At 39.7% G+C, this 17835-nt stretch overlaps 1 protein-coding gene across 1 annotated transcript in view; it reads left to right on the forward strand.

The window, feature by feature from the left end:
• The window catches only part of si:dkey-12l12.1, a 70345-nt gene extending 53505 nt beyond the window's left edge, over positions 1 to 16840 (forward strand). Inside the window, exon 5 of the mRNA XM_048266576.1 lies at positions 16252 to 16840. Within this exon, the coding sequence (XP_048122533.1) occupies positions 16252 to 16335 (84 nt within the window). The 3' untranslated portion in view covers positions 16336 to 16840. The remainder of the gene's footprint in view (positions 1 to 16251) is intronic.
• Positions 16841 to 17835: the final 995 nt, after the last annotated feature.

Genomic DNA, 17835 nt, shown 5'->3' on the forward strand with positions numbered 1-17835 from the left:
ATTTTTAGATATTTGCGTTTTTTTACGATATGTGCCTGTTTCTGCTCCGTGGCCGCTGTGGTTCAGCTGATATGAATGATGGCAAGATATCTAACAAACGTCACTCATCTTGCCATGATCAATTTGGCACAGCAGTCGTAGGATTGTAACACTTTACTCTTTTCCCCAGCCATCAAAACAAAACAATCTGCTTGTAGGCTTTGATATATGTTGATCTTTTATGCTACGAGATGTGCCTATCTGCTCCGTGCGGCCGCAGCAGTTCAGCTGATATGAATGAGGACTCAAGTCTCAAAGTTACAGTAGCCTATGCTATCTGCCAAATCGTCACTCATGTCACTGTGTCACATCAATCATAGGATTTGTTACAATTTACTTCTTTTCCCGCCGTCAGGACCTACAATTCTAAACATTATAGCCTCCGAAATCATGAGACAAAGTAACAGGCAAAGAGATAATGTCTTCTGCACCGAAACGCCGCAGGTTTAGTCTGGCCGAGACGGTTTTGATGTGCACTGATCCATCTCAGGTGCTGGAAGAAGATCTTCCCATATTGGATGGCAATGACACTGATGTAAGTTGTAAATGTAATGTTGGCAATAAAAGAATATGACCGTAAACAAAATATGTCAGTGATCGCTAAGTTGATTGCTAAGTTTAGCGCTAACTTTCACTAACGTTGAACACTAACACTAGTTAGTGTAACACTTCAACAAGTGCAGTGCGGCGCTGGGATGTCTTTTACCTTTTTGCCGAAAAATTCAGAAAACATGAAATTTCTTCATTCCTGTCTTCTAATCTGCTAGATCCATACAAGACATTGGCATAGATTTGGCATTACTTCCATACGTTGTTAGCTAGCTCACTATGGCAGTCATCAGAGTAGGCTAATCCATATCGATATATATATAATATATTAATTTGTTATTAATATTATTTATATATATATATATATATTAATAATATATTATTTTATTAATATATTATTATATTATTTATATATATATATATATATATATATAATATAATAATATATTATTATTATTATTATTATTATTAATATCATTATTATTATTATTATAACAGACTGTAGATAGGGCTAATATTGAATCCGAACAGACTTTTGGTGTGCAACTTTCATTGTCAGATCAATCTGTCGGATGTGTCAGATCACAGCTCTCAAGGTGAGGAGAGGCTATGCAAGAAGAGGAAGAGGTAATGATGGAGAGAGAAGAGGCGGAGGAGGCAGGTGAAGCAGTGGAGGAAGAAGTGGAGACCAGAGTGAGAGCCAGGGCAGAGTATAGAAGAGGTCGAGGGATAGGAGGAAGAGGAGGAGGATGGAGAGGAGGAGGAGGAGGAGGGAGAGGAAGAAGAGGAGGAAGCTTGGGAGTGAGAGGGAGAAACAGTGGGAGAAGGAGACAGAGAGGAAGGGTACAAACACACGACGATCCACCATGGTCTGACTCTATCCCAGTTCCCTCCATCCAGCCTTGTATGGTTGATCCTGGCCCCAGATGTATCTTGACCAACGTGCTGGATATCTTGTGGCAGATGGTTGGGGTGTTATTCATCTCAAATCTAGTGTAGTTTACAAATATGTATGCTGCATCCAGCAACCCCCCCGCCACGTGGTACGATACAACAGAGGAGGAGATGAGGGCCTTCATTGGTTTCAATATCCTCATGGGTATCCATCGTTTACCCTGCCTCGCCGACTTCTGGAGCTCTGATCCATGTGTCCGAGTGCCATATATCGCTGTTTTGAATTAATTTGCCAATTTTTTCAGTGCAGTTCACAAGGAGAGGATACAGATAAGCTGGCAAAAGTTAGGCCATTTATACAAGTGCTACAAGAAAATTTCCCAAAACTGCTTGTGCCCTGGTCTGCGCTGTCTATGGACGAAGCGATGATTAAATTTGATGGGAGACTGCGTTGGAAACAATATATGCCGAAAAAAACAGTGAAATGGGGCATAAAGTTATGGTGCCTTTGTGACTCTTTGACAGGTTATTGTCTCGCCTTCAATGTTTACACGGGAAAAGATGACGTACAGGGAAAAGGTTTGGCCTACCAAGTAGTTATGCATCTGCTTAGAGGATATTTGGACAAGCACTATCATGTCTATGCAGATAATTTTTTTTCTTCCATTCCCTTGGTGAGAGACTTGCTTGATCATAACACCTACTATTGTGGCACCATCAGAAAGACCTCCATAGGCTTTCCAACGCAAATCACGGAACCAAAATTAATGATACGGGAGAGCAGAAAAGTGGGAAGGGATGGGATGATGGTATTGAGGTGGATGGACAAAAGGGATGTGTATATAGTTTCAAGCAATCATGCAGGCAGAGACCAAATGAAGCAAAGATCCAAGTTTAATGCTAATCTAATCTCGTGCCCAGAAGCGGTCCTTGATTACAACAGGAAAATGGGAGGGGTTGACCATCTAGACCAGTTTCGAAGCTATTACAATGTTGGGCGAACTGGAAAGAAATGGTGGAAGTACCTGTTCTGGGGACTGTTTGATATTGCAATTATAAATGCACATATTGTGTGGCAGCTTCAGCTCAGGCCACTTCCTAAGGGCAGGAAAACCTGGGGCCTGAAAGCCTTCAAACTTAAAATCGTGCATGCCCTATGTGATGATTTTTTTGGCAGGAAGCGGGGTGTCCAGGGCATCAATACCCTGGGTATCGACTTTGTAGTGAGTAGGAATTTAAAAGAAGGCCACTCACTTGTGCGCTTTGAGGGGAGGAAAAAGGGATGTGTAAGCTGCATTAGAGCAGGGCGCCGCACCAATAGTGGGCGGTGCATTGAAACTTCTTTTGGCTGCTCAACTTGTTCTGCGCCATTGTGCAAAATGCCACCATGTTTTCATGAATTTCATGGTATGTCATAGTTTATTGCATAGTTAATGAAATGTAATCTGTTAGGTTTGTGTTGCTTCGGTCTAATTAATATAATACTGTTGTTATAATAATAAAAAAATATATATAAATAGATAATGAGGTTTTAGTTGGAAGTTCTTTCTTGCTGTTTTTTATAATAACAATACCTTTATTATTATTATTATTATTATTATTATTATTAGTAGTAGTAGTAGTAGTAGTAGTAGTATTTATATTACTATTATTTTATTGTGTTGTATCAATGTAATGGTCTCTTATCACTAATAATATTGGCCTATTCTAACTACTGTAATGTTCTGAAATGGTAGTTGCTACATGAAAATGACAAAATTCCATCTGCTGCTCTTTACAGACTAGATAAAAAAAATAATAACCCCTGAACTACTCAACAGTTTCATATTTTTTGCAATGTAATAGTTAAGTTGGTCTATCATATATTTTTAGATGATATTTTAAGATTGAAAAGCTTCTCTTTTAGTCTTTTAGTTGTCATCATATCACAATTTCGATCATTTCATTCAGATCAATAGCAGTCTATGGAAATTGTGCATACATAACTGGCAATGAATTATATATCATTTTAAAAAGCAGTTTCTGACCTTTAATATGAATGTAACTTGCATTCGACACTTTGCCTTACTTTTTAAGTTATTTTTCATTATTTAAAATATTACTGAAATTGACTTTTTTTCCTGGAACTTCCAGGAATCAGAGGCATTGTTGTAACATTCTATTGGGGTATAGAGGGTTAACTGACAGCACTACTAAATACCAAAATGAGGACTATTATTTTTTTTCCAAATAAATTAAAGCTACAGCCTTAACTTTGCTAGTTTTTTCCAACAATGTTCGTCACATCCTCGTAAAAAGAGAAAACAGGTAAAATTAAATAATTGAGATTTGGAGACCTAATAGGCCTTTTGATTGCCTGCTAGTGGCAAGCTCTGTCTGTCTGCACTCTCCATGCATTCATTGAATGACAGGAGGTGACCCTCACCATTTCATTGAAGACACAAACCTTCCTAGGAACAAAAAAAGAACCAGTATTAACCAGTTACCACTATTTTAAAAAAATGTTTCTGTTCCAGAATATAGAAAATTCATAAGGTTTCGTTTTTGTTCCTATCAAAATGGCAAAAGTTTCTGGTTTTCGTTTTCTTTCCATAAACCGGTTCAAAGCCTGTAGTGTAGCACCTATCTGAGGGATGCACAACAGCCAAACCAAAACATGATTAGTGCATAGATTTCACATGTAAAATACATTTAATACAACCCCACCCCCATCTTGCCTGTTCATAATTCTGAGAAATTCTTGAATTGTGTGCATGTGTGCGTGTACGTGTTTATGTTTGTGTGTGTGTGTGTGTGTGTGTGTGTGTGTATGTGAATGTATGTGTGTGTGTGTATCTGTTTATTCACATGTGTGCATATGGAATGGGTTAACATGACCCCTGGAGGCAAACATACGCAAAAAATTGGTCATCCTAGGTCCTACGGTTCTCAAGATATTCACAGAAAACTCTGTTGGTGTACAGTCACTAAATGTACACATAAATTAATTTGTTGTATGGCCCCCCATGAAGGGAATTCCAAAAAACTTGGCGTGCATTCAGAAGGTGTCATAAAAATCCTACACTTCCAATTTCGTGCAGTTTTGACCATGGTCAGGTCAGAGATATCTGCGATCTCATTTTTGCTTTTTCATTTTTAACTAGGTGGCGCTATACATGAAATGAGTGGTTATTGGCTATACAAACATATCGCTATAAATGAAATTGGGTAATGGCCCCTTAAGACCAACATACAAATAAAAGGTGGTCCTCCTAGGCCCTACAATTCTCGAGCTATACACAGAAAACTGTGTCTGCCCTACCCTCCTTTCGGGGGGTCCAGTCCGGCGGATGACAGTTGATAGGAATGTGCTTTGGTATGCTCACATGTTTTTACACAACAATGACAACACAACATAACAAGACAAAAGACAAAAAGACACATAAATAACAGGGAGTAACAACACTTGACACATATATGGTGCATGGTAAGGGTGTGAATAAATGGTGTGCTGGATGGGAGGGGTCAGAGATGATGTTTTTGACTTTCCTGGAAATTCTGGTGTTGTAGTGTGAGGCTATGGTAGGCAGACTACAGCCAATGATTTTAGAGGCCCTGCGTACTACCCTCTCAAGCTGTTGTTTGTCCTGGCTGGTGGCACTACCATACCAGACCAGGATGGAGAAGGTGAACACGCTTTCAATGGTAGCCCGATAGAAGTGGATCATGCCTGCTTGACTGACCCCAAATGTCTCTGATGGGCTTTGGAAATAATGAGACTGGTGTTCAGGTTCCATGATAGGGACTGATGGGTAGTGGTGCCTAAGAAATGGAAGGAGAGGACCCACTCCACTACTTGGCCATTAATGGAGATGGGAAGGTGCCGGCCTGCCTTTTTCCTAAAGTCAACTATGAGTTCTTTGGTTTTGGTTGTATTGAGGAGTAGGTTATTGTCTACACACCACTGCATCAGCTGTTCGACCTCACTCCGATAGGAAGATTCCTCCCCGAGGCCTATAACAGTGGTGTCGTCTGCAAACTTAAGCAGTTTAACAGATGCAGAATTTGATGTACAATTGTTGGTGCAAAAAGAAAATAACAGAGGTGACACACCCTTGTGGGGTGCCAGTGTTCAGAACCCTGGGTGATGACACATATTGTTCTGGACTTTAACACACTGTGTCCTGCAAGACAGAAAGTTAAGTAACCACTGACAGAGTGAGGGATTAGCTCCCATGGACAGGAGAGAATTGTACAGTTTGACAGGCAGGATGGTGTTGAAAGTTGAGCTAAAATCAAATCAAAATCAACAGTATGTTGTAGAATGAAATGTGTGCAGAGTGAGACTGCATCGTCCACTCCCCTATATTTGCCCTGTAGGCAAATTTGTGGGGGTCTAGCGTGATGTGTGACAGGTACCTACAGACTAGGCGCAAAGATTTTCATGACAACAGAAGTGAGTGCAACAGGCCTATAATCATTGCGACAGGTTATGTTAGTTTTCTTGGGTACTGGGATGATCATAGCTGATTTAAAACATGCAGGTACCGCTGCACTGTTAAGAGACCAGTTGAAGATGTAAGAGAAAATAGGAGCAAGGTCGTTTGCACAGTTCTTTAGTGTAGCTTGTGTCACACCATCAGTTCCGGCTGCTTTGTTGGTGATCTGTTGCCATAGCAGTCTATGGACATCATGCTCCACGATGGAAAGGGGAGAGTGCCCCTCCCCCAGCAGGTGAGGGAGAGCGCTTATCTGGGCACTGTTGTTCTCAAAATGGCAAAAAAAAGTCATTAAGTCATCAAGAATATGGTGTTTTGTCTTGTAGTCGGTGATCGCCTGTAGGCCCTGCCAGACTCCCTTGATGTGATACTGAAGTTTGCTTTCAAGTTTGACTCTGTAGTTGGCTTTAGCTGTATTGACTGCCTTCCGGAGTATGATTTGAGAAGTTTGTATTGCTCTTTCTCCTTGCACAGGCGCTCAACTTCCTTGTTGAACCAAGGCTTGTTGTTACTGTAGGTGGTAACAGTGGAGATACACACACTCACAGAAACACAGGGTTTCCCGCAGGAAATGTGTTCGTCAAGGTGGTAGGTCGTAGGTCCCGGCTGGGGGGTCTGGTATCGGTTGCCATCCGAGCGGAGAGGGGGGGGGTTCTTGTATCGGTTGCCGTCGGTGGGGGGGTGTGGGTGTTGGTGTCTTGTTTGTGCGATACACTACAGACTCTGTATATTTAACAATTATTTATTAAACACTACATTTTAAATAAATAACCAGCTTCTCAAAATAACAGTTAACAAAGAACAAAGTAACAACACCAAACAAACTATTACAAACTATAGAACAAGTGCAAAAGAAAGTGCAAAACAACAAAATGTGCAAATGTGATCAGTCACTACTTATGGCAGAGCTAACAACTAGCATTGTTAAAAGCCATACTCCTTGGCTTTAAAAAGATCATTTCAAGGGCCCTTTGGTAATTGCACTGTTTTACTATTGGACCATTAATGCTTATCTTCATGCAGGCTGTCAGACTGTTGACCTGCAGCCTGTTCCGCAAGTCTGTCCTGATCTATACACCGAGAGTGAATGAAGTTAGATCATTTTATAGTTTTGTGTAATATGGATGGAATTTGAGCGGAGCTTTTTAATTTAGAGGCGGAGTGGCGCTCTGTTCAGCTCCCATACCGCTCACACCACCAGTCTGAGGCATGCCCACTAATAAAACCAAGACCGTTAAATTTCAAAGATATTGGCCATATAGCCTAAGTTCGTTGATGGGGATGGAGTTAGCTAAATCATTTAGAAAGCATTCGTGTAGGCACAGATGGGCCTGGGCGGGCCTAGGCCCTCTATTATTGTCAGTCTTAGCGGCGTCCGATTAGAGCGCAAGTCAACACTGTGCTGAGAGCAGGTGGCTGTTTACTTTCGGCCTTCTCGGTCAAATTCGCATCAGGTCAATTTAGCTCCCGGTCCCAAAGAACTAAGAGCAACGGCAATATATTTCCTCAGAACATTTATTTTAAAGACTGCAACACTGATAGTGCAACAACAAACAAGCTTGGCAGCGGTAACTAAAGGGATCAGTCGGGATTAATTGCCAAAAACGAAAATGACAAATCCGCATGGTCGGCTAAATATTTTAAACTTGCGCCAAGCGGATGAACCCAGCATCGATGCGCCGCATAGATTAAAACACAAATTGAAACAACAACTTGATCATTTGGACAACCATTACCATTTAACCTTTCCATAGGCCTGCAACGTTTATGACATAAAAAGTGGAATATGAACGCATTTCATCACACCTGACAATTAATTTGACTGATTCTTACGAGGAGCGATATATTTGCACCGCTCAGCTCCGCTCACTAGCTCTGATTCGGAGGCATATTACATATATAAAGATTATAAAATCTGATTATTTTTCGATTCATGACACGTTTCTTCTTATTTTTTTAATGCGTTCTGTGGAGAAGGGAGATTGGCGTTGGTCACGGTTTGGAATGAAAGGGAGAAAACAGGACAAAGTAACACGTTTTTTTGTTTTTTTTTGACGACGTAGTTGTTTTGCCAAGGCGGCCGCCTTGACTGCAAAGCGCTGCGGGAAACCCTGAAACAGATGTAGGACATTATGCAGTCAGTGAAAGAGTCAATGTTGTCCAACTCAGCGATAAACACAGCCAAGTCAGTGATGTCAAAACAGTCTTATAGCATGTCTATAGCCCCAGGAGAGCACCTCTTGACCCTCTTAGTCTTTGATTTAGATGTCTTAAGTCTCAAGAAATATGGTGTTGTGGTCAGACTCACCAATTGGGGCTCTGACTAGAGCCTGATATGCCTCCGGTATGGAGGAGTAGCACTGGTCCAATGTTTTGTCCAGCCTGGTGGGGATGTGGATCTGAGGCTTGTATCTAAGGAGAGCTTTCTGCATGGAGACGTGGTTGAAGTCACCAAGCACCAGAACAACCGAGTCTGGGTTGGAGTTTTCCATGATGTGAACATGGTCGGCTAGTTGCTGTGAGGCTGACAGCAGGTTTAAGAGGGCCCACAGTGTTTTATTTACAACGTGCAAAAATAATCAAAAATACAGTCCACTTCCTATCCGACACTAGATTGCACCCGACGTGAAGTAAAACCAAAAACAAACAAAACATTTAACAGACACAAATATTTTAAGGTCTCTTATGGCTGGGCTACATGGCACTATATAAAGCAGACCTGACCGCAGGACTCCCACCAGCCCCTTACCGCGCGTCACGAAACTTCGAACCCCTACATAGAGAAAAGCCGGCGTTTAAATGGCCAATTAACTAATTGCTTCCGCTGACACCGGCGAAGTCTAAACACCCAAAACGGGCACACCGCCCCTACTGGGCGGACATCAAAAGCCTACATCGTGACATCAAAAATTACCATAGCACACCCCCAAAAACACATGACCAAATATTAAGCAACATTCCTCGCGCAAAAAGGAACGCGCCCGACATATTGAACACACCCAAATAATAATTCATGAAATTGACATAACATACATCATTAATAATAATAATCAAAGAATAATAGTGTGATGTGCTGCGGAGACGGCACATCATCACAAGGAGATTTCCCTTGGTGAGTAGAAGATGCTCCAGATCAGGCGAGCAGCCAGACAATAGAGTTTTGGTGTCTGTACACCAATTCTGGTTGATGTAAATACCAACACCGCCGCAAATGGCAGCAAAGTCTCTAAAATCCCGTTGGGAGAGGATGAGGGAGGTGATCTCGTCCTTCTTGTTTGCTAACGAGTGAACATTGGATAGAATGAGGCTCGGCAGGGCTAGTCTGTGACCCCGGCATCTCATCTCGAGGGAGATTAGGTGGTAAATCCAGAACGAGGGACTGTGAGACCGGCAGAGTTCGGCAGAGTTTGGCTCTGCCGTACCGAATAAGCCCATTGCACGATTCCAGAAGTACACAAAACAGTATATAAACAAAACAAACACAGAGCAACACCTGGGGGGTATTCCATCAACCTCGCTAATGAAGGCGGCGCTTAACAGAAATAGCCTGGCTTGAACTAGCGTAGACTTTCACTTGGGGCTGAAGCCGTTCCATTAACTCAAGTTAGCGGCATCTTGGCCTCGTTTATTCAAGCGAGGTTTAGTTCAGCTTCATCTCTGCTCGCACGCAGGTAGAAAAGTAGACCAAAACAGTAGATTGATGAAAAGACGATATATGTCATAAAATTAAGACAATACTAGATGATTTCTGTTCGATAGGCAAGCGCCATCTACAGGATTTTCATCGAAAGTCATCAAATTTAACATAGAGAGAAAAAAATTGATTGCCTACAGAAATTGGAGAATAATCAAAGCATACATTTAAAACAACAATGCTAATGGTTTGAAATCAATTGCGAGTTTGATTGGCTTCACTCTTGAACACATAGACTATAGCCTACAGTCTATGCTTGAACAAAACAGTGAATGAATAAATAGTATAAACTCAAAACAACTTTGCCATATATTCAAAACTATCTATAGCCTACGTTCTTATATTAAAAGAGTTCACTCCAAATTATTGTCTAGGTGTAGGTGGTCATAAAATAAATTAGTATCAAAATAATAGCCTATTGTCTCCCATAAGTCCCAAAGTGTTTGAAATAAAATTATCTGAAATGCAATGGCTTTCAATTCAATTTATGCCTAGTTTTTGATCTGTGTGGCACACAGTTGATTTGACATTCATGAACAATGAAGCAGTTTTAATTATTCGCTGCCTAGGCTACAGAATAATTATCCTTTGGCTTGCATCAGATATGTCACTGAACAGCCTACCAAATGTGCATGACCCTTTATCAGCAGTAGACATATGTCTTTCATCAAAGATTATAACTAAAAATGCCATCATCAAGGTGATAAACAATGTAGCCTTAATACTTCGTATGGGAAGCGAACCTCGCGAACACGCTAAGAATGTAATTCCTTTCCTATACCGTCTCGCTGCGTTACACCACCACACGAGCGTAAGTGACACAGAGTAGCACGATTCCTAGAACCACACGTGAAGTTAAAACATGTTTAATTGTATAATCTTCATACAGTCTTTGGAGGTAGTGAATGTGTAAATCCATGCTTGGTGCACTGTCGGAAAAAAAACATTTCTATAGGCCTACTTCTATTTTTGAAGTTGTAGGCTACAGGTGACGAGAGCACAGGTTGACGGAACCATCTTTTTGGACTCGTTTTCCGACTGATTGTTTTTTTTTGCAACACAGCTTAATTTAGCTTGAAAGTTAACCTGCTACGGAGCAGGTTAGTTCTGTGGCATAAATTCCCATGGTTACCAAGCTGGGATTCACGTTAACCTCATTAATGGAACGGACTTCTCACTAAAATTAGCGAGACTTATCGAAATAAGCCAGGTTTGGCCTTTAGCGAGGTTGATGGAATACCCCCCAAGTCACCATAGTACGGCGCCATCTTGGATCAGTATGTGGGCATTGATCGTTGTGCTCAGCTATGATGCCATAACATGTAAATCACCCTTGTTGTGAAGCAATTTATTTAAAGGAGAACTACGGCTATTTTTCACATAGATCTCTGTTTCTCGGGGTCACCAAGTACTGTTGGTACAAAATAAAATGAAAACAGTTGGTTCTACCTAGCTTGAGTTGCTGCAGCCAACAGCTAGAGCTGTCAGCTCTAGGCAGCTACAGTGCTCCAGTCTGGGGGCATGTTCATGAGCCCCCATGTTCATGCCCTCTAGCACTATTTCATTATTCCACTAACAGCATGCAGGAATGTACCATATTTCAGGCATATTTAGGCAACTAGTCACAGTATAATCATTACAGGTACAGTCAGCAATCATACACGATTTCAAGCCTATCCATTTTTTTTCATATTCAGCAATCTCACGATCTGCTAGCTGCCCATTCCGTAAATACACTGTAAAATAAATATGGTCTCTAAAGGCAGCTCAGGCACTGAAAACTGGAAACAAACAAAGTGGGGCCAGCCTGTCCCCCAAACTAAAACAAAACCCTGTGTGTTTTGGACAAAAGTGCCTGCTAATAATTTTAAATATAAACATTAACAAATGCAACTTCCTGCACAATTGACCTATCGCAAGCCCCGCCCATCGAACGCGGATGAGCCAATGGCTGTCCATTAGCTCTGCACGTGTAGACAAAGTCTGACAGTTTCACCTTACACCGCTGTCTCGCTATCCGGCAAAATATTCTTTGGACGCCGCCATTGACCGATTACCGGCGCCCATTGACTTACATTGAACACATGTAAACAAAATAAACTAACGCCGCTGACTTATGACAACAACCATTCCACTTTGATACGAAACTACATATTTGTACAACATTTATACAGCAAAAAGCACAGAATTTGGATCAAGTAATGTGGAGAAATCTTATGCAAAGTGTCAACCCCTTACAATGTGCCCATTGCCCAAATTTATGGTCGACTAATGTCGAATGTCAGAGTAATGACATTGAAAAATGTACCTTAATGATACACTTCAATTTATGAAGGTACGAAGTATAAAAAGAAAAACACAATTTATCAGATGGATTACCCAAATAATTTGTAACAAAGTACATTTAGTACATAACATTTATTCGAGGGCCCATCTATTCCCAGAACTATAATGGGTGTTAAATATTCCACAACCACTAGATGGCAGCATGACACAGCACATAAAGTACGCCTACGTTTCGCTGCGACCTGAAGGATGGCGTGATTGAATATCCACTTTTCCTGCACTTCGAGGTAGCGGGTGAATTGTATGACCACCAGATGATGCCATTTCGCTGCACCTCGGGCCTAATAGCTGCTATAACTTCGTTTAAGTAATAAGCCTCGAGGAGCCGACGGTTACACTTGTTTTTAGGGGCGTTGTTAGCCACGCTGCGCAAGCAGGGTAGGCTACAGAAGAAGCCCATAGGCTACAGTCGCGTGTGTTTGTGGTGATTTACTGGTGAATGTATTAACAAAATAATAATGTAACATTAAAGAAATAGCCTCCATAGATAAAAAAAAAACTAAATAATTACAACAAAAGAAGCTTTATCATTGATATATAAGCTTACTGAAAATCAAATATAGGCCTAGCCTACAATTGTGTTCCAAAGACAATATGTCCTACAGATAATAACAACAGTAAGAACATAGGATAACCTAAGTCATGACGACACGGCGGCTTAAGTCTCATGTTGGCCTATGACTACGTAGCCTAGGCTACCAAGCACGTCTGGGTCTGCGACAGTGAAATAGCTCCAATATTAATTGTGTCGCCAATGAATATATGCTAACATGAATCTCATCAGTCACCTATAGATAAGTGTTAGGCTATAACATATGTAGGCTATAATGTAAAAATAGGGTCATATCATATAATGTTGACTTATTAAGATGTTCGATTTGGCAAGCCCCTATCTATGGAGTGAGAATTGTCTCAAAATGATTTAAATATATATAAAAGGATATATATACATATACATACATTTATAAATATCCAAATACAAAATACAAATATAAAAATGTGACATACAAATAAATAAACAAATTTATATAAATAAACGTGTCTTTGTACATATATTTTCGAGATTTGAAAATAAATATGCTTGACTTTGTATGTGGAATCTGCATTTGTGAATCTCCTTTTTTGCTTTTTTTATGTCGATGGCGTAATTTTGAGACATTCCTACTGCACACCAAGATCCACAAATAAATACCACTAGATTTGAATGCGAAGACACCCTCCACTGAACAACCAGCAGATGGCAGTGTTGTACAACATGTCTGTTATCAACTGTTAGCAACTGAATACAGTCTATGAAATTAAAAACGGCACTACACATCAAAATCGATAATAAATCGTTCTGGCTAGTTGTTATTACTTACCTATCCATTTAATCCAGTGTCTTCCATGTCGTTAATCCTGCTAGTCATAGACCACTTGACTGAACTGGGAAAACAGCGTCGGAAAGATTCAGTTGCTATCAGTTGATAACAGACATGTTATACAACACTGCCATCTGCTGGTTGTTCAGTGGAGGGTGTCTTCGCATTCAAATCTAGTGGTATTTATTTGTGGATCTTGGTGTGCAGTAGGAATGTCTCAAAATTACGTCATCGACATAAAAGCAAAAAGGAGATTCACAAATGCAGATTCCACATACAAAGTCAAGCATATTTATTTTCAAATCTCGAAAATATATTTACAAAGACATGTTTATTTATGTAAATTTGTTTATTTATTTGTATGTCACATTTTTATATTTGTATTTTGTATTTGGATATTTATAAATGTATGTATATGTATATATATCCTTTTATATATATTTAAATCATTTTGAGACAATTCTCACTCCATACCTATCTACAGGATTTTCATCGAAAGTCATCAAATTTAACATTGAGAGAAAAAAATAGATTGCCTACAGAAATTGGAGAATAATGAAAGCATACATTTAAAACAACAATGCTAATGGTTTGAAATCAATTGCGAGTTTGATTGGCTTCACTCTTGAGCACATACAGTCTATACTTGAACAAAATAAGTGAATGAATAAATAGTATAAACTCAAAAACAACTTTGGCATATATTCAAAACTATCTAAGTATAAGTATATATACTTTTTTTGATCCCGTGAGGGAAATTTGGTCTCTGCATTTAACCCAATCAGTGAATTAGTGAAACACAAACAGCGAACACAAAGTGAGGTGAAGCACACACTAATCCGGAAGCAGTGAGCTGCCTGCTACAATGTGGCTTCGGGAGCAGTGAGGGGTTAGGTGCCTTGCTCAAGGGCACTTCAGCCGCAGCCCACTGGTCGGGGCTCGAACCAGCAACCCTCCGGTTACAAGTCCAGAGTGCTAACCAGTGGGCCACGGCTATCTAGCCTACGTTCTTAGATTAAAAGATTAAAAGAGTTCACTCCAAATTATTGTCTAGGTGTCATTTATGCCTAGTATTTATCTGTGTTGCACACGGTTGATTTGACATTCATGAACAATCGTCGACACATGAAGCAGTTTTAATTATTAGCTGCCTATACTGTAGGCCTACAGGCTACAGAATTATCCTTTGGCTTGCATCAGATATAATATAGCAGACTGGCAAAGCATATCACTGTCACTGAACAGCCTACCAAATGTCTATGACCCTTTATCAACAGTAGACATATGTCTTTCATGAAAGAGTATAACTAAAAATGCCATTATCAAGGTGATAAGCCTTAATACTTTGTATGGGAAGCGAACCTGTGAACACGCAAGGTGGTATGCCCTCTCTCTGCACGTTACACCACCACCGAATGTAAATGACGCAGAGTAGCAAGATTGCTAGAACCACATGCATGTGAAGTTAAAACATTTTAAGTCGCATAATCTTCATAAATTCTTTGGAGCTAGTGAATGTGTAAATCCATGCTTGGTGACACTGTCAGAAAAAACATTTCTAGGCCTACTTAGACTAACTACTAACTTAGACTAACTAGACTAACAAACTACTATTTTTGAAGTTGTAGGCTACAGGTGACGAAAGCACAGGTTGACGGAACCATCTTTTTGGACTCGTTTTCCGACTGATTGTTTTTTTTTGCAACACAGCTTAATTTAGCTTGAAAGTTAACCTGCTATGGAGCAGGTTAGTTCTGTGGCATAAATTCCCATAGTTACCAAGCTGGGATTCACGTTAACCTCATTAATGGAACGGAATTCTCACTAAAATTAGCTAGACTTATCGAAATAAGCCAGGTTTGGCCTTTAGCGAGGTTTAATTTTTGGTAATTTTTGGTACTTAGCTAATTTAGATTCACTTATCTTAGGGTGCTATCTGTGTCGTGTTGAAAGTCTGAGGTATACAGGGAAAAGAGAAAAGGGGAGAGCACTGTGCCTTGTGGGGCCCCCGTGCTACAGACCACCACTGTGGTCTGTTGGTGAGGTAGTTGATGATCCAAGCAGCAAGATGACAGTCGACTCCAGCTCCTTCTAGCCTCCCCCTCAGTAGTGCCGGTTGTATTGTATTGAATACACTGGAAAAGTCTTTGTGCAAATGTGTCTTTGTGCAAATTGTGTTAGCCTTCACTCTTGATCATGTTCTGGTGTTGGGGGGAGTGACCTAACGACACAGTGATGAGACTAGTTACACCTTAGCCAATCTAGCTGAGATCTGAAATTGCTCCAATGATCTGTCTCAATATAAAGTGTCTCATCTCTGATCATTGTTGACTGTCTGGTCTATCTACTGTCTGACTAGTGTCAAAATGCTAGTCAAGTGTTTGTACTGAAATGAAAGACTGCAAGTGATCACTGTGCTCAGCTCCCTTTCTTTATCTTAAAGTTCCCTTGGCCTTTGGAATTAAAATAACCCCATATCATCACATACTCTTCACCTTACCTAGAGATTGACATGGTTTTATTTCAGTTAGCCTATTAACTGGTTTGATTTGCATTGAGCTCAACTTTAGCATGTGTATGCTAAGGGTATGTAAACTTCTGGTTTCGACTGTATAAATAAATAAAGATCAGCAGTGCATAATTTTACCCACATGTGCACATGGAGTTGGTGACACTTCCCTAAAGCTGTGGAAGACTGGTGGTCTGTACACTGCATTTGCTCCAAAAATATAATCTTTATTACTTTAAAAACATAGCTTCCCCAAAGCTAACAACCGGACATTTTCTGTTCTGAGCAGTTACAAATGTGAAGAATAAATGTACTGTTATATTGTGAATATTTGACCAATAGAAACAAATAAAATGTGATTTGTTTGTCTTTGTTCTACAGGGAAGGAAAACCAGAAGACAACCTGCAAAGAACCATGACAACATGATTTTGATTGGATTATACCAACACAAATTAACAAATTAGGAAGGCAATGTTAATGCCAATGACCGCCTAAAATATCGAGAAGTACATATTCTAACTTCAGCAATACTTTGCAGCAATGCTCCTTTTAAAGTAAAGGGGATTTAGATATTGTGATTTTAGCATAATCTTAGTTAAAATCTATGATAAAGGATATATCTTATTAACGTGCATTTTGCCTGGATGTCTCCATTTGTACTGTAGTTTTTAACATATTGTAAGTATGTCTTATTTAATCATTTGATTGGTCTGATTTGTTTATGTTTCTACTCTGCCTAAAGAAGATAATTAGAAGTGGTAAAAGTATAGTAGAATAAAAAGAATAATGAGTTATCCTGCACTCGCAAGCCTTTGTTAATCTATCCCATTCTATTTGGCAATATTTTCATTGGCAATGTGGTTTCCCTTGCACACACCATCGGCAAAACATTATTCATTCATTTATATGTATTTAAAATCAAACCAATTACCTTAAAAATGTGCATTAAAAACTGGTTGACTAACCTGACATAGCCATACTCAATTCTATTCAGGATGTGAGTCTGATACTGCATCATTGGGATGTGATTATGGGGTGTGTTTTGACCGATACAGGGGAAAAAATGCCTCTGCACACAATTGGAGTTAACCAATCAGAGCAACGAAACAGCCTACCACGAATCCTGTAGGGAGCCAAAACATCTTTCCTCTTGACATATATGCCTTAATCACTGTTTTCTGTTAGTGTTTTTAAGCTATTGCGCTCTCAATATTTTGTACAGTATTGGGGTCGGTACTCAAAAAGTAATGCGTTACAAGTTACTCGTTACTTCTTTAATTGTGATGAAATTACTTTACTCGTTAGTCATTTTGGAAAGTAAAGTGTTACTTGTTATTGTTACTTTACTTTTGAGTTGGTCTCTAACCAGGGTGCAACATTCATGAGATAGGCAACATTGTTAATATTCACAATTTCAGATTCGCCTAGTAGGCCTACTTTCACTAACAACAGCCTATTAATTTTGTCACCTTTGCTAAATTTATCTTTTGTTTACTTTTATTTTATCGTTATGTGTGTGTGCTTTAACATCAAGCTTTGGGCTTCATTCAGCGTTTTGTTCTTCCATTGGAAATGACTCTTCTACATTTACTGCCTGCTGCATCCTTTCTGTTTTTGTTGTTTAGAAAACACTTGAGGTCTTGAATTAATGCATTAGGTAAACATTGTTTGCTGGTAACCTGCCACAAATAGCCAACAGATTCTTGCGTGCGTACATTCTCATTCTCTCTCCAAAATGTGTCCAATCCAACTGCGTAATTCTGCTGCATAAAGTTTTTTGTTTATTGTACATTTGTTTATTGTACAGAAAAATATAAATAACCTGTCAAGCAGTCAATTGGCTACAGTGCAGTCAAGAGTTGGAAGTAGGGCAAATTAATTTATGAACCAAAACGTGGGCCATAGTCTAAGCCTCTATTACTTAGCCTTTTTAAAAACGTCCGCTAGATAGTTTAAATCGCCAA

Source organism: Alosa alosa, chromosome 16, assembly GCF_017589495.1.
Source record: "Alosa alosa isolate M-15738 ecotype Scorff River chromosome 16, AALO_Geno_1.1, whole genome shotgun sequence".
NCBI lineage: Eukaryota > Metazoa > Chordata > Actinopteri > Clupeiformes > Clupeidae > Alosa > Alosa alosa.